The following is a 25,367-nucleotide window of genomic DNA, read 5'->3' on the forward strand; positions in this document are numbered from 1 at the left end:
CTAGGTGCTGTAGTTGCCTCTGCAGTCCTGAAAGCAACCTTCTGAAATAAACATTGTCTTGCTTCTCAGATGGGGAACCCAACCTCAGAGAAGTTAGACTTGTCTAAAACCTCATGGTTAGAAAGTGGCCATGCAGAATTTGAAACTAGCTCTGATGCCAGAGTTGCTCTTAACCCTTCCAGTACCACATAAGAAATAAGAAACTTGGGCTAGGTGTGATGGCTCATGCCTGTAATCCTGGCACTTTGGGAGGCTGAGGCAGGTGGATCATGAGGTCAGGAGTTCCAAGACCAGCCTGGCCAACATGGTGAAACTGTCTGTACTAAAAATATGAAAATTAGCCAGGCATGGTGGCAGGGTAATCCCAACTACTCGGGAGGCTGAGGCAGGATAATCGCTTGAAACCGTAAGGCGGAGGTTGCAGTGAGCCAAGATCATGCTATTGCACTCCAGGCGGGCAACAAGAGCGAAATGCCATCTCAAAAAAAAAAAGAAAAGAGAAAGAGGAACTTGAGATATTATGCAAAAATGTTCTGAAATCTCTTTTAGGTCCAACTTGACTCGACTCAGGATGGTTGAGCTGAGACCAATGGTGAATTCAGTGCAGTTGGGAGTGGCCATTTCTCAGAGTCTGTGTATCTCCTGACTCTGCAGTGAGTAACACACATGGCCTTGGGTGCTCAGAATCTAGTAGTCAATCAACAGACCTGAAAATACCTGTGAACGCCAAGAGGTAGATGCCCCTGTGCTTTGGGCAGAAAGTTTGTGTGGCTAGTTGTAAAGAAAAAATTTTTCTGCTTTTGAAGATCAAAGCATGTAAATCAAGGCCTCCCACTTGTCTGCAACCATAATTAGTAGTAACTGGCTTCAGCAGGTCATGGCTTCCCTATAGAAGCAGCATAAGTTACCAGAGCTTTGTGGGCACTAGTGCTTTTTGTCTAAACTTTTCACGAGACTCTGGAAATTTTAACATTTCCTCCAAATTGGTAACTTGGTGGCGTCTTTAAATCCAGGCCATAGAAGCTAACCAGTATGTGCTGGTTTTGTCTAAACTTAAATTCAAAAATTCAGATTTATACATAGTCTTAGCTTAAAACAGTTTAATGTTTACTCTTAGATTTGTGTATTACGTTTTAGTGGCTTCTTTATAGAGAGTACAAAATGCTTGGTGGATTTTTTAGATAGTAGTTTGAAGTAACCCTGGTTTATTAGCCAGACATCAGAAATGTTGTGTAACAGGCTTGATACTTGGAAATTGGCTTGTTTGGCAGAGGGCGAGCATTTCCCTCTGGAATTTGGATTTGTAAACTGGCATGCCTTTCTACCCGCCTCACCTTTTTTTTTTTGTTTTTTGTTTTTTTTGAGACGGAGTCTCGCTCTGTCGCCCAGGCTGGAGTGCAGTGGCGCGATCTCGGCTCACTGCAAGCTCCGCCTCCTGGGTTCACGCCATTCTCCTGCCTCAGCCTCCTGAGTAGCTGGGACTACAGGCGCCCGCTACCTCACCCAGCTAGTTTTTTGTATTTTTTTAGTAGAGACGGGGTTTCACCATGTTAGCCAGGATGCTCTCGATCTCCTGACCTCGTGATCCGCCCGTCTCGGCCTCCCAAAGTGCTGGGATTAAAGGCTTGAGCCACGGCGCCCGACCTTTTTTTTTTTTTTTTTTTTTTTTTTTTAATAAAGGCAGTCTTGCTGTTGCCCACCCAGGCAGAGTACAGTGGCATGATCACACCTCACTATAGCCTTAACTTCTGGGCTCAAGCAATCCTCCCGCCTTAGCCTCCCCAGCAGCTGGCATATGATGCGCACCACCATGCCTGGATAATTTTAAACAGTTTTTTTTTTTTGAGTCAGAGTCTTGCTCTGTTGCCCAGGCTGAAGTTCAATGGCACAATCTTGGCTTACCGCAACCTCCACTTCCCAGGTTCAAGTGATTCTCCTGCCTTTTCCTCCTGAGTAGCTGGGATCACAGGTGCATACTACCACTCCCAGCTAATTTTTTATTTTTAATAGAGATAGGGTTTTACCATGTTGGTCAGGCTGGTCTTGAACTCCTGACCGTGGGTGATCTGCCTGCCTCGGTCTCTCAAAGTGCTGGGGTTACAGGTGTGAGCCACTGCGCCCAGCCCATGCTGCTTTAAGTAAATTTTTTGAATAGGTCATGTCATATGGATAAGTCTGCAGTGGAATACAGTGAAGTCTCTTGATCCCGTCTTCACAATATGAAAGGATGTCATCTGAGGTGCCATGGTGTCTTCCTTTGTAAACATCAGATTCCCTAGAGGAAGGGACAGAGCCTCTTTTCTAGGTTACTAAGTTGTGATTTGACACAGCAAGCATTCCCTTGGATTTATGGTCCTTTCATTACTTCATCAGACATGACATGTAGGCTCAGAGTAGTTGCCTGTGGCATTTAGCCTCAGCTGGCCTCATCTTTGGCTCATTTTAAAAATAAAAGGGGCTTTAGCCGGGCGCGGTGGCTTATGCCTATAATCCCAGCACTTTGGGAGGCTGAGGTGAGTGGATTACGAGGTCAGGAGATCGAGACCATCGTGACTAACACAGTGAAACCCCGTCTCTACTAAAAATACAAAAAGTTAGCTGGGCGTGGTGGCGGGCGCCTGTAGTCGCAGCTAGTTGGGAGGCTGAGGCAGGAGAATGGTGTGAACCTAGGAGGGAGAATGTGCAGTGAGTCAAGATTGTGCCATTGCACTCCAGCCTGGGTGACAGAGTGAGACTTCGCCTCAAAATATAAAAATAAATAAATAAAAGGGGCTGGGGATGGTGGCTCACCCCTACAATCCCAGCACTTTGGGAGGCTGAGACCAGCAGATCACCTTAAGTCAGGAGTTCGAGACCAGCCTGGCCAACATGGTGGGTGAAACCCCGTCTCTACTAAAAATAACAAAAATTAACTGGGCATGGTGGCAGGCGCCTGTATTCCCAGCTACTCGGGAGGCCGAGGCAGGAGAATTGCTTGAACCTGGGAGGCAGAGGTTGCAGTGAGCTGAGATTACACCACTGCACTCCAGCCTGGACAAGAGCGAGATTCCATCTCAAAATAAAAAAAATAAAATAATAAAATAAAAAGGTCTGTACGGACACCGTGGATTTGTACTGAAGTACAATCTTACTGGATTATTCAGTACTCTTGGGGGGAGTTTATGGCCACTGCACTATACAGTGGCCTCTCCTGAAACTGGAGATCCGCTGTGTCTCTCCTGTATTGCACATCCCTGTGGTGGCTCGGATCCTCAGCCCTGGCAGCCCCTCCCTAGCAGACCTGTATGCTCCAGGAACCCTTAGGTACAGTGGCTTCGAGTGTCTTTAGATTGAGTCATCAAGAGTCTGTGGATTTAAATTAACAGGAGACATGTATCTAGATGAAATCTTTCTCTTTTTGTTTTGAGATGGAGTCTCCCTGTCTCCAGGCTGGAGTATAATGGTGCAATCTCAGCTCACTGCAACATCCGCTTCCTGGGTTCAAGCGATTCTCCTGCCTCAGCCTCCCAAGTAGCTGGGACTACAGGTGCCCGCCACCACTCCTGGCTAATTTTTGTATTTTTAGTAGAGATGGGGTTTCACCATATTGGTCAGGCTGGTCTTGAACTCCTGACCACAGGTGATCCCTCCCAAAGTGCTGGATCCACTTCACCTGGCCTGTCTCGTTGTAATTAAAACTGTTTTGCCATGGTAAAAATAAAAGGGACAAACAGAAAACTCAGCCATCAGCAGGAAAGGCTTCTTCCACAGGAACAACGTCTTACATTGCTTGCTCTCATCACTGAGGAAGGAGGTTGGCTACCTTCTCCATCTTCAGATTCACTACAGCAGTTGTTTCTGTATGTGAATATGACACTGCCAGCAGGGTCCTGTCTTTAAAAAAAAATTCTGTAATCTAAAATTACTTCTCACTGGTTTCTACATCTGCCACTTGGGGAAGCCACCTCATGACCAAGTGTTTCCTACAGCCATCATGGCCCAAGGCTACCTGTACAGGATGCAGCCTCCTGCAGTTGCTCCCACTGTCTCCCAAATCTGGGGAAGCTTTAGGCAACAGTAATGGCAAGTAGCCATGGAAGTAATTCTGTGTGGTAAGAGGCACACAGACAGATGAGCAACTCTTCTCCTTAAAGAAGTCTGTGTCTAATTCCTATGTGCAGCCGTTGTCAGAGCATACCTTTATTAGCCAGAAACAGATTTCTTTCTGAAGAAGAAAGAAAAATGACGCACCACAGGGTACATCAGATGAATCAGAAATTACATTGTTTGGGCCTCAAAACAGGGTTTACTGACTCTGGGCTTAAACTTCTAGTCCACTCCTAGAACAAAAACCCGCAAAGTTCAAGAGTGGTTTTTTTTTGTACAATTGTTTATACAAATTCAACAAAGGTAAAATCGCATCAGGGAAGGTCTAGGAAACACCACCTTACAACAATGGCACTTATAAATGCAGAACTTTACAACTAGGAAATAGCCATGTTACAAACCTAAATGAGAACTCAAGTCACACTTCAGAGGAGAGAAAAAAGCAAAAGAAAGGCTATGTGGGAGCATTTATTCTACGTCTTGACTCACTGTATAAATTAGATCTATGTAAGTACAAGAGCTCATGCTGGAGCAGACCCTCCTGAGTGCAAAGGCTGAAGTCGAAATTTTAAAATTTGAGAAAAGTGAATTCTCTACAGAGGAAACTTGGCAGAGTATCTTACTTCAACTATAATTTACATTTATCCACAACATGCTCATGTAACTCTTGAGGTACAAAGCAGGCTCTCAACTTCCAGTTAAACATGCTTTTAAGTGGAAGGTCTTAGCCTGCTTTGTTAGATCTGGGCACATTTGTAGATGGGCTGTGTCGATGAAGTACACGTTAAATTCTCTCCTACCTTAAGGAAATCAGGAACATTGGCAATCTCAAAACAATAAAAACACTGGTATGCATTCAAACCTTGCATAAATAACTTTTAAACAATTTGTACAAAAATAGTTCTGCATAATGTAGGATGTAACAAAACCAACCAAACAAAAAAAAGTGTCAAGACGGCAGCAGATGTGGTGTGTGGTCCACTTTACGTCAACACCCAAAACCTCAGTGTTGCAAGGAATGAAGTGTCCAAAACACCACTACCACTAACAGAAACTCCTAAGCTCATGCTTCAGTATGAGAATTTCTCCAAAGTCCACCCTCCTCTCTGATAGGAATGTCTTCTTGTAAAGGCCGCCTTAGAAATGGTCCAGAAAGCAGTGCAGTTACGATTTAGAAAGACCAAAGGAAAGTGTCGGCTCACTCATCCCCGAAATGGGTAGTTGAACAGCTTCTCCCTTGGAAAGACTTGCAAAATGGAATTGGGTTGTGGTCTGTTGTCCCACGTTCCAAATGGAAAATAAAAGCCCTCATTTTTGTAAAGTCTCTTCCCCTCCCAGAGCCCACCCCGTATTTACATTCTTGTCCTTGGACTAACTCAGTTTTTGCAGGAGTTTTTCTTCTACTTGCCCAAACTGGACACTCACAGACATCTCGGCTATGAACTGCTCACAGCCTTCCTTGGTGACTTGCTTGCAGTACCTCAGGTCAATGTGACAGATGTTTCCACAGCGTTTGAAGAAGGACAGGCACTGATCAGTGACCTTATTGCAGTCTGCAGAGAATAAGTAATGTGAGGTGTGAAGGCCAGGAGCCAGAAGGCCCCCCCAGACCCAGGCACTCAGCACTGGGGACAGGTCAGAGCTCTACATATTCCAACCCCTGCTGTGCTGCACTAAATAAAATGTTATTTGCTTAAAATCTCTCTTCTTCAAATGGGGAAGGGTTTCACCCACCAGGTATAAAGGTTAATATATGCCTCAAAAGCATTCAAATAACCATGTGAAAATGACTTCTAATTTACCACACAGCAGCCTCTATACATGCCTATGCTCATGTAAGTAGTTCTATGTGCTTTTACCATGATAGGCTAACACACCATGTTAAGTAGTTTGCTTTTCTCATCTAATATATTGTTGATGAATACTGCTCTGTGTCTATTACTGTGCATTTATCTGCCTCTTCCCTTCAGATAAATTCCCAGAGGGGCATCACTGGGTCACAGAAAGAACATTGCTAAGGGCATCTTGGGATCATTTTTGCTTTTGCAGGCCCCAGTGCTTTGGAGCAATTCACAGCACAAGGGACAGCTGTTTGGTCCTAACCCCAGGACTCACCGTGTTCCATCAGCCTAGGCACCAGACCAACATGCCCTTCTAGCAAAAGCAGAATTCAGACTTCATCACACCCTCTGTGCTTTTCTTTTCTTTCCTTTTTTTTTTTTTTTTTTTGGAGGCAGAGTCTCACTCTTGTCACCCAGCCTGGGGTGCAATGGCACAATCTTGACTCACTGCAACCTCCGCCTCCCAGGTTTAAGTGCTTCTCCTGCCTCAGCCTCCCGAATAGCTGGAATTATAGGCGCCCACCACCATGCCCGCTTTTTTTTTTTTTTTTTTTTTTTTTGGCACTTTTAGTAGAAACTGCGTTCCACCGTGTTGTCCAAGCTGGCCTCAAACTCCTGACCTCACGTGATCTGCCCGCCTTGGCCTCCCAAAGTACTGGGATTACAGGCTTGAGCTACTGTGCCCAGCCTCAATGGTATTACATTTATGACCTTTGCTAATCATCCTTAGTATCAACACTTTCATTTCTCTATTAAACTGAGTGGGAATAAAAATACTAAGGGAAAACCACAATCATACATACAAAGCCTGTGCTATCTACATGTTATCAAAATCCCTGCAGGCGAGGAGGTGGTGTAAAGTAGTAAAGTCAGAGCACCACGTGAGCCACCAAACTGACTTCCTTTATACAGCCAGTCCTTTCAGACAGTGTCTTCCACGTCAGCACAGAATCTTCAAACAGATGCTCACCAATTCATGTGGAGCAGTGGTACTGGAAAGCTGTCTACATACACATAGGCATTCACAAGTGAAGGCCGTGCTTTTAGACTGAAGATGGGAAAACGACAATGCTGATAGAGAGATGCTTCAACAGACAACTCAGTTTTTCGTGGTTTTGGGTTTTTTTGGAGACGGAGTTTTGCTCTTGTTGCCCAGGCTGGAGTGCAGTGAGGCGATCTCGGCTCACTGCAAGTTCCACCTCGCCTCCCGGGTTCACGACATTCTCCTGCCTCAGCCTCCTGAGTAGCTGGACTACAGGCGCCCGACACCACGCCCGGCTAATTTTTTGTATTTTTTTTTTTTTTAATTTTTTTTTGAAACGGAGTCTCGCTCTGTCGCCCAAGCTGGAGTGCAGTGGCGCGATCTCGGCTCACTGCAAGCTCTGCCTCCCGGGTTCACGCCACTCTCCCACCTCAGCCTCCAGAGTAGCTGGGACTATAGGCGTCTGCCACCACATCCGGCTAATTTCTTTTTTTTTGTATTTTTAGTAGAGACAGGGTTTCACTGTGTTAGCCAGGATAGTCTCGATCTCCTGACTTCGTGATCTGCCCGCCTCGGCCTCCTGAAGTGCTGGGATTACAGGCTTGAGCCACTGCGCCCGGCCTAATTTTTTGTATTTTTAGTAGAGACGGGGTTTCCCCGTGTTGGCCAGGCTGGTCTTGAACTCCTGAACTCAGGTGATCCACGCGGCTCAGCCTCCCAAAGCGCTGGGATTACAGGTGTGAGCCACTGTGCCCGGCAATAACTCAGTTTTTCAAAGGGTATCCCTTAATCTTCTAATTAATTCCTCAAGTAGTTCCCCCTCAAATGCCTGACCCTCTTTATAATCTAACTGCAAAATCCAATGATGAAGGAAGTTGTAGAATGCTATCATACAATTCTTTCAGGAAACTCATGATCCCCAAAACTCAATACTTGATTCATTTTAAGTATAAAGAATAGGGATTTTACTAATATAAGCTTATTTTCAAATACTTTTCATTTTTCATTATTTACTATGACATGTCGACCAGTTAGATTTGAACTCCTGGTCTCAAGTTATCCTCCCCACCCAGCCTCCCAAACCACTGGGATTATAGGTGTTGAGCCCGTCTGACCAGGATGGTTTTCTTAGAGGATGTCCCACATTCTCACTTGTCATCTTCAAGGTGTCATTTAGCTTGTTTCTTATCTCCTGTGTTTCCTATAAACTGCAGATATCCCAGAGGCTTGCTTAGATTCAGGCTAGACATGTTAAGCAAGAAATCACCCTCAGAATCTTCCATCTTGACCCTGTTCCCAGCTCCCTATCTGCCTTCCAGAGCACTGTCTAGCTCATCCCCAGAATGCGTCTCATTCCTTACTCAGATCCAGCTATGCTGTCCCCACTCCATCACCAGCTCAGGGATATTTTCCTCCTCCAATGTTTGCCTAGTTCCTGGCTAGAAGGGACTGACCCAAGTCCTGCCTCTCCCTTGGCACCTTCAAGCACCAGAACAGGCAGCTCCCATGCCAGAGAACTCTGCCGTCTGGCTCGCACACTGCCGTGGCCTGCGGCTGTCAGACGACTGAGGGGGCCTCAGGTGCATCCTGGCAGTCACCTGTCAGTGGTAAGGCACCACTCGGTGTGAAGTGAGACCTGGAGGCCCAGCTGGCTCCTTTTCTGAGTTGTCTTTGGGTACTAATTTGGGCCCTCTTTGGATGCTCATTCATGCCCAGCCAGCATTCTTCCTAGCTTGTGGTTCAAATATTCCCCAAAACTGGAGCCCAAAGACCCTTCCAACAAAGAAGCTAGAAGGAAAAGACTTTCCTTTGATCCCTCTGCATCAGAGTTCACTGCAGCCTGGTTTCTTGGACCCTCCACAGGCAGGCTGACAGATGTTTTCTGCTGGCGCATGGGGCCCGCCTGCCCACCCGCCAGTCTGTGGAGGAACATCACTTTTGTTAGCATCCTCATCAGTTCTCCCTCGGCCTTTAAACATTTTAGATCTGGAATCTCACTACTTTGCCCAGGCTGGTCTAGGACTCCTGGGCTCAAGTGATCCTCCCACCTCAGCTTCCTGAGTAGCTGGGACTACAGGTGTGTGCCACCATGCCTAGCTTCAGGAATAAATTTAACCAAGGAAAGACTTGTACTTTGAAGACTGTAAAGCATTGCCGAAAAAAACTAAATTAGACATAAATAAATGGAAAGTCATCCTATGTTCATGGATTGGAAGACTTAATACTATTAAGATGTCAGCACTACCCACAGACATCTACAGACTCAATGACATTGCTCTAAAATCCTACTACTGTTTTTTGCAGAAATAGAAAAATCTATCCTAAAATTCATGTGAACGCATGGGGCTCCAAGTTGTCCAAACAATCCAAAAAAAGAACAAAGTTGAAGAACTTGAGCTACTCTGAAGCTGAGGTGGAAAATCACTTGAGCCCAGGAGTATGATTCCAGCCTGAGCAACACAGTGAGATCCCGTCTCCAAATAAAATACACAGGCCAAGTGCAATGGCTCATGCCTGTAAGACCAGCACTTGGGAGGCTGAGGTGGGTGGATGACTTGAGCCTATGAGTTCAAGACCAGCCTGAGCAACATAGCAAAAGCCTGTCTCTATAAAAAAAATACCAAAATTAGCCGATCATGGTGGTATGTACCTCTAGTCTCAACTACATGGGAGGTTGAGGTGGGAGGATCACTTGAGCCTGGGAGGTGGAGCCTGCAGCGAGACATGATCACACCACTGCACTCCAGCCTGGATGACAGAGTAAGCCCCTGTCATTCATTCATTCATAAAGCACATTACAGGAAAAAGGATAGACATATAGACCAATAGAATAGAATCAAGAGCTCGGCCAGGTGTGGTGACTCACACCTGTAATCCCAGCACTTTGGGAGGCTGAGGTTGGCGGATCACCTGAGGTCAGGAGTTTGAGACCACCCTGGCCAACATGGCGTGGTGGCACACACCTGTACTCCCAGCTACAAAGGAGGCTGAGGCAGGAGAATCACTTGAATGCGGGAGGTGGAGGTTGCAGTGAGCCAAGATCGTGCCACTGCACTGCACTCCAGGCTGGGCAACAGAGTGAGACTGTGTATCAAAAAAAAAAAAAAAAAAAAAAAGAATCAGGAGCCCAGAAACAAACCCTCAAATATATGGTAAAGTGATTTTTGAAAAGGATGCCAACAGCATTCAGTGAAGTAATAGGTAATCTTTTCAATAAATATTGCTAGGAAAATTGGATTTCAACATGCAAAAGAATAAGCTGGACCCGGCCGTGCGCACTGGCTCATGCCTGTAATCCCAGCACTTTGGGAAACCAAGGCAGGTGGATCACAAGATCAGGAGTTTGAGACCAGCCTGGCCAATATGGTGAAACCTCGTCTCTACTAAAAATACAAAAATTAGTGGGGTGTGGGGGCAGGCGCCTGTAGTCCCAGCTACTTGGAGACTGAGGCATGAGAATCGCATGAACCCAGGAGGCGGAAGCTGCAGTGAGCTGACATCACACCACTGCATTCAAATCTGGGCGACTGTGTAAGACTTTGTCTTGAAAAAAGAAAAAGAGAACATAGGGGAAAATTTTCATGACATTAGACTTTGCAAAGATTGATATGACACCAAAATCACAGCCAACAAAGGGGAAAAATAAAAATAAAAAAGGCCAGGTGTAGTGGCTCATGCCTGTAATTCTAACATTTTGGGAAGCTGGGGCAGGAGGACTGCTTGAGCCCAGGGGTTTGAGACCAGCCTGGGCACCATAACGAGACCCTGTCTCTAAAACAAAAAAAGTCTGGAGATGGATGTTGGTGACAGTTGCTCAACACTGTGAATGTACTTAATGCCACTGAATTATGTGCCCCAAAATGGCTAAGGTGGTCTATTTTGTATTACATATTATTTCACTACAACATAATTATTTTTCTAATTTTGGAAGCTGAAGAAGAGGTAACAATTTAGGAGACTTGAGAAAGTTTAACTCTAAAGTGGCTGACGGGAAAGCAGAAAAGAATAATTATTCTATAGAACACCTCTAAGGTGTTTAGTGGTGATTTCTCAGAAATTCCTCTTGCATTGAAAGTGACAGGTACATTGGAAGTGGGGCTAAAGATGGTGTTAGTAACAGAAGCACTGGCTGAAATCTATTCAAGGAGTAGTAAGATGTCTGGATTCCTTCCCCAGCAGAAGACTGGGGTTTTAGTGCCTGATGGGCTGGGTTACAGTGGGCACAGAAAGTAGGGGTGCCCACTCAAAAGTGGGGCTAAGGGAAAATTTACCTCCTGACTGTTGAGAACCTCCTTCCCCTATCAAGCCCCATACTTGGCCATACCAACAGCGGTCCAGCCCACACCCTTAGGAGATCAAGGAGAGTCTTTCTGGCAATCCTGACTAGCTTAAGAAGTTCGAAAGATATGATGTCCAGGACCCACAGAGACCACACTGTAAGTGTCGTCCATAGCAGACAAGCTCCAGCAGCGTGCCCACTCTGACCACCCTGGAGTGGAGGGACAAGCAGGCATCAGCACTCAAGCTGAGGAGAGCCTCTGCCGAAGGCCACTGACAGCATTTGAAAGGAACAGTCAACACAGAGAGAAGAAAATAAAACAATCATTCATATCCTTAGGTAGGAAAGTATCTGGCTCCAAAAAACAAGAACAGGCCATTCCACAAAACGTTCAGAGAACACAGCTTGAAAACTAAACATATAGGTTGAACCATATGAAAATGCCAACATTTGACTATTTTTGATCTATTTTAAACAGCAGTTTCATATGGTTCAACTGCACAACAGCAGAAATGAAAAACTCAGTGTATAAGCTGTGGTCAGGCACGGTGGCTCACGCCTGTAATCCCAGCACTTTGGACGGCCGAGGCAGGGGGATCACGAGGTCAGGAGATCAAGACCATCCTGGCTAACACGGTGAAACCCCGTCTCTACTAAAAATACAAAAAATTACCCGGGCGAGGTGGCGGGCGCCTGTAGTCCCTGCTACTTGGGAGGCTGAGGCAGGAGAATGGCGTGAACCCGGGAGGCGGAGCTTGCAGTGAGCTGAGATCGCGCCACTGCACTCCAGCCTGGGCGACAGAGCGAGACTCCATCTCAAAAAAAAAAAAAAAAAAAAAAAAAAAAAAAAAAAAAAAAAAAAAAAAAAAAAAAAAAAGGTTGTATGATAAAGTAAGGGAAAACTCACAGAAAATACAGCAAAAAGACATTGACATGGAAATGAGGAGAGAAGACAGGAATCAGAGGACTAGTCCAGAAAGAGGAAAACAGAAGGGGAGGAAGTTAAGAAAGAATTCAAGAAGTTTTTCTACAACTGAAGAACACAGACGTCCAGACTGAAGGGCTTCTGTGAGTGTTCAGCATGGTAGGTGAAATGGATTCAAACTGAAGTTTGTCATCGAAAAGTGCAGACAGCTAGAGACAACTTTCTACTAACTGACAAGGAGAGAAAATAGATTCACTGACAGATGAAGAATCAAATAGTTTTGGACCCTGCCTCTGGAAGGCAGAAGATGGTGGAGCAAAACCTCCTACTTACTGTAGCAACAGGCTCCCAGATAGGGTTCTATACCCAGCAGAACTAGCCACTAAATGGGAGGGTATAATAAAAACGAATCCAGACACACAGGGTCTAGAAAATGTCTCTCAGCAAACGTGATAGTAAACCAAGAAAGAAAATATGAGATCAAGGAAGGAAGGTACCTAGGACAAGAGAGACACCAAAGGAGTCCAGGATGGCAGTGGTGTGGCAGGCGGGGGCGGCCAGTCCCAGAGGAGAAAACGGAAGGGGAGGAAAAGAAGTCAGGAGGCAAGTCTCCTACAAAAACTGGTCAAGAGACTGATGAGTTGGGGGTGGGGAGGGGGAGAGCATTCAATTCTGTTGTACCATTTGCATAGAAACTAAGCAAACAAAATGAGCAATTAAACAACAAAAACATTGAGCAAGAAAGAAAATGTACTCACATAATACACTGGCTCAACAGTGACCAACACTTAACATGCTCATAATAAGTGAAAGAATAGTGACAACCAAAAATTAGAAAAGATGGAGGGAGAAAAACGGGAGGGGGGGGTGGGAGGGAAGGATACAACAGTAGTAAATCCTCATATTATCTAATAGCAAGTTAATAAATACATAATATCCACATGGGAGAAAAAAAAGAAATTGCAGTATAGGCTTGGTATTTTTTCATTTTGTTTTTAATTAAAAATATGGAACACTTCACGAATTTGCATGTCATCCTTGTGCAGGGGCCATGCTCATCTCTGTATTGTTTCAATTTTAGCAAATGGGCGCCAAAGTGAGCACTAGGCTTGCTAGTTTGAAATAGGGGAGGTAAACACTGGAAGAAAGAATTCAAGAGTTTAAGGTGTTGCCTCAGGTAGTGAGGATGGGGTGGAGAAGGGAAAGGCAAGGGACTGCCTTGAGCACCCAATAAATTTTCCTCGATGGAATTCGGCCAGAACAATAGCTAGAATTGCAACTTCCCTTGTCTCGAGACCAGACCCTCCAACCAAGTTTAAGGATCTTGAGGCATGTCAACCATCATCTATTTTGTGGCACAGACTATTTTCCCATCTCTGGTGCTTACATCAGGATAAGTTTATTTTTCCAGTAACTCAACTAGTTACACCGATGAGAGGGGAAGTTTTTGTTTTTTTTTTTTTTAAAGAAAATCTAAAAGAGTCTAAGTATAGAGATACGCCTTAATATACTTCACAGCTCTTTCCTTTTTTTTTTTTTTTTGAGATGGAGTCTCGCTCTGTCACCCAGGCTGGAGTGCAGTGGCACGATCTTGGCTCACTGCAAGCTCCGCCTCCCGGGTTCACGTCATTCTCCTGCCTCAGCCTCCCGAGTAGCTGGGACTACAGGCGCCCACCACCACACTCAGCTAATTTTCTTCTGTATTTTCTTTTATAGGAGAGACGGGGTTTCACCGTGTTAGCCAGGATGGTCTCGATCTCCTGACCTCGTGATCCGCCTGCCTCATCCTCCCAAAGTGCTGGGATTACAGGTGTGAGCCACCGCGCCCAGCCACTTCACAGCTCTTAACAAGAATGCAGGCCGGGTGCGGTGGCTCACACCTGTAATCCCAGCACTTTGGGAGGCAGAGATGGGTGGATCACCTGAGGTCAGGAGTTCAAGGCCAGCCTGGCCAACATGGTGAAACCCCATCTCTACTAAAAATACAAAACTTAGCCAGGCGTGGTGGCAGGCGCCTGTAATCCCAGCTACTCACAAGACTGAGGCAGAAGAATCACTGGAACATGGGAGGCAGAGGTTAGAGTGAGCCGAGATCGCACCACTGCACTCCAGCCTGGGCGACAGAGCAAAGCTCCATCTCAAAAAAGAAAAAAAAAAAACAAAAAAGAATGCAGAGAGCTTATGCACTGAGATGAAAAGATGACCTCAATTTATCATGCTGGAAAAACAAAATGCCAAAGATGATTTGCACACACACACACACAGCATGGCCTAAACCGCAGGGGAGGGAATTTATACTGAGATCTCTGCTACGCATCCATAACAACTAAACCAGGATATAATGAAGCGATTTACTAAAATGCCAGCACTTAGAGTAAGATGACTCCCAGACCCTCTCCAAAGGGCAGCTCTACCCATTCAAGCCCATGACCTGGCCCTTGAGCTGGAGAAGCCTCAATTCACTCTGGTTCTTTGCCTCCACGAGGTGGAACAATTCCTGTCATCAAAACTTCATAAGGAGAAAGAATGGCTTCCTAGGTCCTGAATGATCTCATCCCATCCAAAGCTCCCATGCCCCTGCTATGAGGCACGGTTGCCAGATAGTTTATCAGGCATGAATGTGGGATGCAGAGGAGAAAACAAAGTGTACATCACCACTGCGCTGTGTCAAAATGTAATTTGGTGAGATGGGGGTGTCTTTAGTACTTGGTAATTTCTGAGGGTAAAAAAAAAAAACCTGGCCGTGCACGGTGGCTCACGCCTGTAATCCCAGCACTTTGGGAGGCCACGGCAGGCGGATCACGAGGTCAGAAGATCGAGACCATCCTGGCTAGCATGGTGAAACCCTGTCTCTACTAAAAATACAAAAAATTAGCCAGGCGTGGTGGCGGGCGCCTGTAGTCCCAGCTACTCGGGAGGCTGAGGCAGGAGAGTGGTATAAACCCAGAGGGTGGAGCTTGCAGTGAGTGGAGATCGCGCTGCTGTACTCCAGCCTGGGCTACAGAGCAAGACTCCATCTCAAAAAACAAAAAAACAAAACAAAATAAAAAACCCGTAAGTTAAGTTTCTTTTTCTCTTTCTTTTTTTGGTCTCACCCAAACCCGACACCCCCCAGTCCAGACCATCCTAAGCTACCAGACCAAAATCGGGTTAGTTGGGCTAAGAGCAGGCAGCACTGCTCTGCGTACCTCGCTGCATACTGGAGCCCCAAGTCCTTCAGAACCAACTGCCGCCCCGCCAACAAATGGAGCGAGTGAAGATCCTGCCACCACAGCGACAGACACAGAACAATAATGGAACTAACTGTGGGTTTTTTTCTCTCCAACAACAGGCCCCTTGATGGCAGAGTCACAAGGGGTGCATGTAAGCAACGACAGCAAAGGCAGAAACCAAGCTCCCTCCTGCCCACCAGGGCCCTCGCCCCCCACTATCTCCACACCCTGGTTGTCAGGCACCGGCTCCTCTGCACCCCTGGGGAAGCTGTCCCTTGTCCATATTTTCAGTCAGGAACCACTGCTGTGTGCTCGTGGCTGCTGCTAACTGGCACTATTCTGGGCGTAGCAATTACAATTCCAACAGTAACTTTTTTTTTGAGACAGAGTTTTGGTCTTGTCACCCAGGCTGGAGTGCAGCGGCACAATCTTGGCTCACAGCAACTTCCACCTTCCAGTTTCAAGCGATTCTCCTGCCTCAGCCTCCCAAGTAGCTGGCATTACAGGTGCCGGGCACCACGCCCGGCTAATTTTTGTATTATTTTTGCAGAGACGGGTTTTCACCATGTTGGCCAGGCTAGTCTCGAACTCCTGTCCTTATGATCCACCTGCCTCAGCCTCCCAAAGTGCTGGGATTACAGGCGTGAGCCGCCGCACCCAGCCAACAGCAACTCTTTGTTTAATGTGTTTCCCCTCTGGAAGGGGCTGTCTATCTCAGTAAACGAGACACCTAGCACTGTGACCACATAGTTGTGAACACACCAGTCATTTTCCACAAGTGTGAACCTCCTGGCCCTCCCACGGAGTGCCGGGCAGACTTGATGGGGGCCCCTGACTCACCAGACAGGTTGATCTCAGTTAAGGAGTCTCGGGTGGTGGTGCCAACAGCGGTGAGCAGGTTGATGGACTGGTCGGTGACGTGGTTACAGTAACTGAGGTGGAGCTTGGAGAGCAGGGGCATGTGACGGATGATGAGCCGCAGGGAGGCATCTGTGATGTCCAGGCCTGCCAGGCGCAGCTCCACGATGTTTCGGAGCTTGCTCCGATTGTCCATCTGACCTGGTGGGGCGGGAAGGAGGGGGCAACCCGTCAATCTGACCGAGGAGGCCTGGTCACACTGACATGACACTCTAAAAAGGCCCACCAGCCAGACAGAACACTCAGATCTCATTTAGTTACAAACTGCTTCCTCCCAAAATCAGAATTCCAACAGTTAAAAATCAGACTCCACATCAAAACTTAGATTTCCAGATTCTCTTGAAAAACTAAAAGATCTAAACACTGAGCCCACATTCCACCCAGTAGTCATCCGCCAACCAGTGCAGAGGCCACGCAGCACCCCCAATCCCTGTGACTTGGCAAGAAGCACAGACCTAGGCAGTCCAGTCCAGCCCAGGGGGAGGCGCCATCCTGGAAGCCCTTGAGTAACCACACTGATCCTGATGGCCATGGAGACTTGAAACCAACAAGGGGCAAGTCAACAGCAAAGCACTGAGACGCATGCAGAGCCCCCATGAGTGAGTCAACAACAGGAAAGCAGTGAGACGCACACGGAGTCCCATGAGCGCGTCTCGCATGTGCACAGGAGCCCCTGCCTCCTCCCAGATCCCCTCTGTGCCTGAAGCAAACTGAGAACATGGCAGCAGAGACTCATCCCTATGTCCTCTGGGGAAGGGCTGGGGCCTGAGAACAATGGAGAACATGCTGGGGTCTGAGGGTAAAAGCAGATCCAACAGCCTAGCTCGGTCACCCCACCCTCACAGAAACCCCCAGCCTGGCAACTCACCTGGCCTGTTGTCTGTGGGCGGGGACAGGAGATCCCGCATCTGGGCATCCTTTAGTCCCTCCACCCACTGGACATCCAGAGTCCGGAGCAGCGGACAACTGGAGCTGCAAAGGGCCGAGACCGCGATCCATGAGCAGCCTGACAGCACCAAGTCCCGGAGCCCTGCGGGGGACACAGAAAAGGGTGAAGGTCAGGGGATGCGCCCCCAACCCCCACTGCAGCAGACACACTCGGGGCCACTGGCCCAGGGCTCACCAGGCAGCCGGTTGATGAGCCAGCTCAGCTGCTTCTTGGAGATATTGGTCCAGCTGAGGTCGAGGGAGACAGGCTGTCGCCGGATGATGCCACTCAGCATCAGGGGTGTGATAGACTTGCAGTGGTTCAGGTCAATGCGGGTCCACAACCGCTTATCGCAGCACCTGGGGACCGGCCGGGTGGGGACACATCGTCAGAGGTGGGGCTCCCTGGCAGCCCATGCACGGCTCTAACTCTCCCCACCTACCAACTTCTGGGAGGCTCCTTAACTCGGCACTCTGGACCCTTCTCTGTGTAGCACCTGTCCCGCCCCGATGCAGGCACCTGCCATCTGCTCTGACAGCCATGGCCTCCACTCTCCATCAATTATGTATGTATGTATGTATGTATGTATTTATTGAGACAGAGACTCGCTCTGTTCCCAGACTGGTGTGTAGTGGTGCAATCTCTGCTCACCACAACCTTTGTCTCCCACACTCAAGTGATTCTCCTGCCTCAGCCTCCCGAGTAGCCAGGATTACAGGTGTGCACCACCACACCCGGCTAATTTTTGTATTTTTAGTAGAAATGGGGTTTCACCATGCTGGCCAGGCTGGTCTTGAACTCCTGACTTCAAGTGATCCGCCCGTAAAGTGCTGGGATTACAGGCATGCGCCATTGCGCCAGGCCTCCCGCAAGTATTTACCATGGGCTTTACAACGCCCTCTATCGGCCGTTCTTCCAAACAACCCCATGAAGCAGGTCTTATGCCCGTTCATCCAAGAGGGTAAGGCAGAGCTAAGACCAGAAAGCTGGTAAATATCGGCTGGCCTGAAGTTGCAACTGGCAACCTTGCTGGAAACCTGGACTAACTCTCCGAAGCCAAGGACTTCACGTGGTCCTCACTTTACCCTTCAGGAAGCTAAATCAGGGAGTAAACCAGGTCACCTCCTCTGACAAGACCAGAGGGGCCACTGTAGCCAGCTGGAACGCTTTGCGGAGCACAATGAAGCCATACTGGTGCTTGGAAGGAAAGAGCATCACCAGCGACTCCACATACACGGGCCATCCCTGGTGCCGCCTGAGCCTTAACCTAGAGCCCTTCACAGGCCGCCGCTCACCAGCGGTTCCAGGTCCTGCAGACCCGCATGCAGACGCACAGGTCTTGGTGGCTGAGGTAGCTGAAGACGGCCATCCACACCTCCCTGTGCATGACGTGGGCTGCCCCATCGTCCAGGGGTAGCGAGTCAGGCGGGGGGCTGATGGGGGGTGGCCGGATCACATGGCGCTCCATCTGGATACACTTGGGCGGGGACACGGAGGGTGGGGGCCGGGAGATGACACGGGGCGGGCTGCGCAGGCCGGGTCCCAGCTGGTGCCGCAGCTCCCGAGGGGTGCCGTTGAGCCCCTTGCTGAAGCGGTGGGGACGCTCGCAGACGCCTGGGGGCCGCTTGGGCTCCTCGCCCTCGCTCTCAGGCTCCGACTTGATGGGCTGCTGGTTCTCGTTGGCCAGGCTGCTCTCCGTCCTCTGGATCTCGTGGTTGAGCTCCTTGCTCAGCTCCCTGCTCAGCTCCTTGTTGGGAAGCCGCCGCTTCCGGCGCATCTTCACCTTCTTCTTCTCCTCCGGGCCCTCGGTCCCCTCGGTGCTGGGTCCTGCGGTGGGGGAGCTGGAGCGGGAGTGGTCGCTCTCCCTGGTCTTTGGGGGTGCCTCGGGCAGATCGTCCTCGGGTTCCTGCTTGAAGCGCCGGAGGGGCTTGTTGGCCAGCGCCATGCGGTCCTCGGCGTTCTTCCAGGACCGACGCTGAGGGCGAGAGCGGAGACGCGTCAGCCTGTAGGGCTCAGGGCTGCGCCCACCCAAGGCCTCCCGCCCCCCTGCCACGGGACTGTGGCCCAGGGAGCTGCTGTGCAGCTCTAACCGCTCGGGCCTGGGGCACAGGGAGGAGGGGAAGATGGTACCTTTTTCCTGAAAAGCTTATCTTCTTTGCCAGGTTTGAGCTGTCACGAAAAAGAAAGGACGCAGAGCTTGCTCCCCGGGCTTGTGGGATTTGGTCCCCTCGACACCCCACCCCACCATGAGTCCACAGTCTCTAGAGGAGGGGCTGGAGGGACGCCTTCCCCACAAATGCCATCTCCACATCTGACCGACAGACGGGCAAGCCCTGCCTGCGGCTTTCAAGGAAGAAGCTGGAAGTAGTACTGTTGAACTGTTCCCACCCAACTGACCTCCCACCCCCCAGACCCGGAGATGTGCAGCCGCCATTCAAATAAGCCTCGGCTTTGGGAGCCAGTTCTGGAGCACAGCCCTGTGGGAATCCCTGGCCCAGCCGGAATGGCTAGAGCTGGGAGAGACTCCTGGCGCCACCTTGTGGCTGGTGACAGCATGGCCCGTGGGTGGAGCAGGGCCACCAGGCTCCTCAGAGGTTCCCTGGACTCACAGCTTCCATCCCAACCAACAGAGGCTCTAGTCACAGACAGCTTCCCAGGCCCGAAGCCAGAACCACGAGCCAGAGATCTGGGGCCGAGACCTGGGAAGCCTCAGGAGAGGCAGCAGTGGGGTGGAGGACCAGCGGGGTGGGGTGGGGGACAGCCCGGGACTCGCCAGTCCCCAGGGCCTCAGGAGGGCGTGCGTCGTGGGAGCACCTGCTGCTGGAAGTAAGTGAGACTGGATCTCCACCAGGGGCTGAGGCTGCTGCCTAGAGGGGGCCTCGGCGAGAGGTGAGAGGAGGAACCGGGGGACGTTTGAAGCGATGAGGCCTAAAGGGGGGGGTGGGAAGAGGAGTGACTCGCTGGTTTTCCCCTCCTTTCTTTGGGGCAGGGCTCTCAGGACTTAGGTGACCTGCTTAGGGCAGCAAGAGGCTGGGATTATCCCAAGCTCTACTCGCTGCCCACCCCCTGCCCCAGCCTTCCAACCCAGCACCTAGGACCAGCCAGACCACCCCCTTTGTCTCTCAGCCCCTCCTGGTCCGTACCCGCTTGCGTCCACTCAGCTCCTGGGGCTTCTCGTATTTCCGCTTCTTCCTCAGGTGCACGTCATCAGACTTTCTGCGCAGGAGGCCGTCCGGCGGCACCTTCTTGGGGTGCTCGTCCGACCTGCGCCGGGGCGCCTCCTCACATTCGCTCCTCCGCTTGGCAGGTTCCTGCCCTTCCTTGTTGTCCCGGTTCATCTTCTGCTCCTTGAGCAGGGAGCCGGGCAGGTTGGAGGCGTACTTAAAGCCAGGGCCACGCTTTTGCTTGTAGGCCAAAAAGAGAGAAGGAACAGACCAACTGTATACCTTTGGACTTGCCCTTCCTCCTCCCCAGGCCCACGGCACCCCACCTGCCTGACACTCCTGGGACAGGCTGGTCCCAGCCAGGCCCAGGCCCGCCCCTCTCCCGACTGACCCTGGGACTTGGAGCCCGGCACTCACTTTCCCGGTCTTGCCGGCGTGGTTACACTTCGGACACTCCCAGCAGTTTGGAAGCTCGTCGTTGACCACACCCTCTGACTCCTTAATCTGCGGGGAACACCAGGACTCAGAAGAGGGACAAGCGGAGAAGAGGGCCCACAGGCACAAGGCTCTGTGAGGCCATGTCTTCCAGAAGCAGCAGCACCCCCTGCCCAGTGTCACGTCTATCCTGTTTCCAGCCAAAAGAAAACACAGCCGCAGAGGCTGGCAGAGACAGGCAACTGTGGATCCAGGCCAGGGTTCAGAGGCGGAGCCCTTTTGCTTCTCTGGGACCCTGGGCAAGTCACTCTGTCTCTGTAGGCTGGTGCCCTCAGCCATAAAAGTTAGTGTGCCCATCTCACTGAGGGGTATGACCCAGGTAAAGCCACCAGCTCAGCGCCTGGCATGCAGAAAGGACTTTGCAGAGGACTCTACAGGGTGCTGAAGGAAGGAGTGGGGTGTGGGGCCTTGTTCTCCCAGAAGCCTGGAGCCACCTGGAGGCTCTCCCTCTGGCCCAGCTACAAACAAGCAGCCTGTGTTTGCCATCTGCTGAGACTCTGGGAACCCTCTCTGGTTCTGACGTCCTGGGACGTGGGGGTCTGTCTATTCCTTTAATGACACTGGGTCTCCAAGGTACTCCAGGCCCTCCTTGCTCTGGGCTTATCCCCTTGACACACAGGATCACCCAGACTCAGGGGTTCTCCAGGAATTCACCGCACGACCTGCATCCCACCACCTCACCAGCATCTCCAGCAACCCTACCTGCCCCACAGCGCCAGCGTCACCTGTCCCCACTGGGCCGCTCACCTTAAGGCATCCGGGGTGGATGATTTCGTTGCAGATGGAGCACTCCATGAGCATGAGGTTAAACTTGCCTTCCTCCTCTTCCACTGTGTCTTCCTTCCCCGCCTCGCCACACACAAGGCACACGGCGGTGTGGGGGAGCACTGGCTGAGGAGCCAGGGAGAACAAGACAAGTCATCAGGGGTGGGGAGCATGGACCCCCAGGAGGGCCAGGTCAAGAGCAATGAGCTGCTCCCCTCGGACCTGCCAGGAGACCCCAGGAAAGTGGCCCAGGCACATTCACTCACTCATTCACTGACATACGTATCAGGCTACTACCTCCGCATGCCAGATACTACTCTTAATCGCTGGGGATACAGCAAGGAACAAGACAGCTCAAAATCTCTGCCATCCAGAGCTTACATTTTAGTGGAGGGAGGCAGACAAAATGAAGAACAGAGCATGTTAGAGACAGAGACATGGGGAAAAATTAGAGGGCTGGAGTGAGGGGCAGAAGAGAGGCTGATTTTAAATATGGAGATCAGGGAAGGCCTCACATTCATAAAAGCTCCAAAGGAGCGGGGGCGTGAACCCAGCCCAGATCCATGCAGATGAGATGAGGCTGCATCTCACCAGTGGGTATTCAAGGCACAGACCATGGACTGCGGGCTCCCAAGATCTTTACAGAGAGGCTAGGAGGTCAGAACTGTCTTCAGAATAACCGATGTTATTTGCCTTTTGCACAGTATTGATATTTGTATTGGTGGGTAAAACTGCTGGCCCCTCAGCACCAGTCAAGGCAAGGCCCCCAGCTGCACCAGCAGCCATGAAGGGACTCACGGCCACACACTTATTAAAAAGATCCCCAGTTTCATCTAAGAATATCTCTGATGAAACAGTAAAAATTACTTTATGAAAACCTTGCCCTAGAGTACACATCCTTTTCAGATGCTTTGTGACGATAAGAATATGTGTAAAGTGCCTCGGCACACAGGTGATGCGTACCAAAGGAAAGGCACTCGTGACTGAGCTGGGAGCCGAAATGGCCACTTTCTCCATAGATTATTTTTACTTGAAGGAATGACTGATAGAAAGCCCCTGGACATTGGTGTATTTCTGTGAAGATCAAAGAAGTGAGCTTGTCATTTCCAGAAAAATAACTGACCGCATTTGTTGCAAATGACAAAATTCAAGTTTCTGAATGACAATTAGACTTCTGGAAAACTTACACGAACCACCATAACCTGCACAGCTTCCCAATACTGAGAGATTTTTCCGATGAGATCAGTGATCATATTAACAAATGTGATTTCTAAAATAATATTATGTGCCAATATTTGGAAAATCTGCCTAACTCAGGGAGCCAATATTTTCCAGATGACCAATACATGGTGTTACAACATCATGCCTGAGCAAATGAGCTACTCAAAGGGCAAGACATGCTGATGAAGTTCAATGTAACAGTGTGAACAGCTCACTGATACAGTTTCAGACTCCACATTGCAACTAACCTTTAAAGAAAACTCTGCTGAGTTCTAGTTGAGTATCAGAGTATCCACAATTATCCAAAAGGCTATTAAAATACTCCTCCCTTTTCCAACTAGTATATATCTGTGTGAGGCCGAATTTTCCTCATACTCCCTCCAAAACAACATATCACAATAGACAAAACACAGAAGCAGATATGAAAATTCCTGGGCGACAAAGCAAAACTCTGTCTCAAAAAAAAAAAAAAAAAAAGAAAATTCCAGGTCTTTTTTTTTTTTTTTTTGAGACAGAATCTTGCTCTGTCGCCCAGGCTGGAGTGCGGTGGCACAGTCTCGACTCATTGCAACCTCTGCCTTCTGGGTTCAAGCGATTCTCCTGCCTCAGTCTCCCGAGTAGCACAGGCGCCCGCCACCACACCCAGCTACTTTTTTGTATTTTTAGTAGAGACAGGGACTTTCACCATGTTGGCCAGGCCAGTCTCGAACTCCTGATCTCGTGATCCACCTGCCTCAGCCTCCCAAAGTGCTAGGATCACAGGTGTGAACCACCATGCCCAGCAATTCCAAGCCCTTTCTAATGAACCAGACATAAAAGAGATTTACAAAAATATAAAACAATGCCATTATTCTTATTTTTGTTTTTGGAAAATGTAATTATTTCTCATAAAAATATGTTTCTTTTTTCTTATTTATTTTTGTGACAGTGTCTTGCTTTGTCGCCCAGTCTGGAGTGCACTGACGTGATCTTGGCTCACTGCAACCTCCGTCTGCCTCCTGGGTTCAGGCGATTCTCCCACCTCAGCCTCCCAAGTAGCTGGGACTACAGGCATGCTGGGTAATTTTTGTTTTTTTTAGTAGAGATGGGGTTTCACCATGTTGGCCAGGCTGGTCTCAAACTCCTGACCTCAAGTGATCCTCCCACCTCAGCCTCCCAAAGTGCTGGGATTGCACGCTTGAGCCACCGTGCCCGGCCAAAATATGTTATTTCTATTAACACGTCATGGGCTTTCTTGTTATTTTAAGATAAATTTAAAATCTAAAAAAAAATTTCTTGGCCAGGAGTGATAGCACATGCCTGTAATCCCAGCACTTTGGTAGGCCAAGGCAGGCAGATTGCCTGAGTCCAGGAGTTTGAGACTAGCCTGGGCAATGTGGCAAAACCCTGTCTTTACAAAAAATACAAAAATCAGCTGGGCGTAGTGAATGCCTGCAGTCCCAGCTACTTGGGAGGCTGAGGTAAGAGGACTGTTTGAGCCCAGCAGGTAGAGGCTGCAGTGAACCACGAGTATACCACTGCACTCCAGCCTGGGTGACAGAGTGAGACTCTGTCTCAAAAAAAAAAAAAAAAAATCAGTTTTAATTTTTTTTTTTTTTTTTTTTTAGCTAAAGTCCTCTCACACCAAACTCAGTTTAAATTTTTAATACAGTCAGTATTAATAAATACATAGCCTGCATAAAAGAAAAACTCTTTAGGGTCTTCATAATTTTTAAGAGCATGAAGGGTTCCTGAGACCCTGAAGTGTGAGAACTTGGTGCACCCGGCTGTGAGCCCCCTGAGGCCAGGGCGGGTCAGCCTCATCCCGCCCAGTGCACCCGTAGCCAACCTTTATTACGCTGCTCAGAGGAGCTTCAAGCAGGGAATATACACGCCACTGGCAAGTGAAAAAGACTTGATTAAATGGCGCAAATGTCTGAATTCTAATAAACAGGACACAGAAGGCAAGGCAGTCATCGTTCCTTCCACAAATACCAAACACACATCTGCCACGGTCAGAAACAAAGTCTTGGGGGACGCAGGAGTGAGGGAGATGGCTGCTCCCCGTGAGCTATTTGGGAAGAAAAAGACATTAGTCGCTGAAATCCAAAGAAAACATGGAAAAGTCATATTCAAGAGTTCTCAGAAGCAGCAGAGGCTGATTTCTGGAGGACTCGGGACAGGGTGGAGAGAAGCCAAGTGGGCAAGGCCGCAGGGCCTCAAGGTGAATGAGGACAGAGCAGCCTGCGCAGAGCAGGCCGGGCCAAAGGGGACGGCTGGAGACCAGACTGCAGTGGGGGGCAGAGGGTGAAGCACGGCCCACACGGCAAGAAGAGGGTCTGTGGTGGGGTGGGGCAGATGGCAGAACTGGCTCTGAGCCAGGTGGCAGGATGGGAGGTGGCGCAAGAGGCAAATCTCCTACAGGGGCTGGCGGGGGGCTTGGGGCTCATGTTAGAGGGCAGACTGCACGGCACCAGCCGGGACACCAGCAGGGACATGGTGGAGAGGGGAGGAAGCTACGGAGGCAGCCCCAGCGACGGAGCAAAGGGAGGGGACAGAAGAGGAAGATAGG

At 49.3% G+C, this 25,367-nt stretch overlaps 1 protein-coding gene and 1 non-coding gene across 11 annotated transcripts in view; both read right to left on the minus strand.

Annotated features, from left to right (window-relative positions):
• Positions 1-4,538: 4,538 nt before the first annotated feature.
• KDM2B (lysine demethylase 2B) overlaps positions 4,539-25,367 on the minus strand; it is a 153,094-nt gene continuing 132,265 nt past the window's right edge. For 8 of the 10 annotated variants that reach the window (XM_073021160.1, XM_073021162.1, XM_073021163.1 and 5 more), the window contains 10 exons: positions 21,578-21,721; positions 20,753-20,839; positions 20,315-20,575; positions 19,986-20,099; positions 19,302-19,340; positions 18,467-19,146; positions 17,367-17,530; positions 17,112-17,273; positions 16,166-16,384; positions 4,539-5,639 (listed from right to left, as the gene is read on the minus strand). In XM_073021160.1, coding sequence (XP_072877261.1) covers positions 5,458-5,639; positions 16,166-16,384; positions 17,112-17,273; positions 17,367-17,530; positions 18,467-19,146; positions 19,302-19,340; positions 19,986-20,099; positions 20,315-20,575; positions 20,753-20,839; positions 21,578-21,721 — 2,052 coding nt within the window. In that variant the 3' untranslated portion in view covers positions 4,539-5,457. The remainder of the gene's footprint in view (positions 5,640-16,165; positions 16,385-17,111; positions 17,274-17,366; positions 17,531-18,466; positions 19,147-19,301; positions 19,341-19,985; positions 20,100-20,314; positions 20,576-20,752; positions 20,840-21,577; positions 21,722-25,367) is intronic. The other 2 variants (XM_073021164.1, XM_073021170.1) reach the window with 1 other exon arrangement.
• LOC119623929 (U6 spliceosomal RNA) lies at positions 13,115-13,217 on the minus strand. The gene has a single exon (XR_005240031.1). It is a non-coding gene; the product is annotated as a U6 spliceosomal RNA (small nuclear RNA).

Source organism: Chlorocebus sabaeus, chromosome 11, assembly GCF_047675955.1.
Source record: "Chlorocebus sabaeus isolate Y175 chromosome 11, mChlSab1.0.hap1, whole genome shotgun sequence".
Classification (NCBI taxonomy): Eukaryota; Metazoa; Chordata; class Mammalia; order Primates; family Cercopithecidae; genus Chlorocebus; species Chlorocebus sabaeus.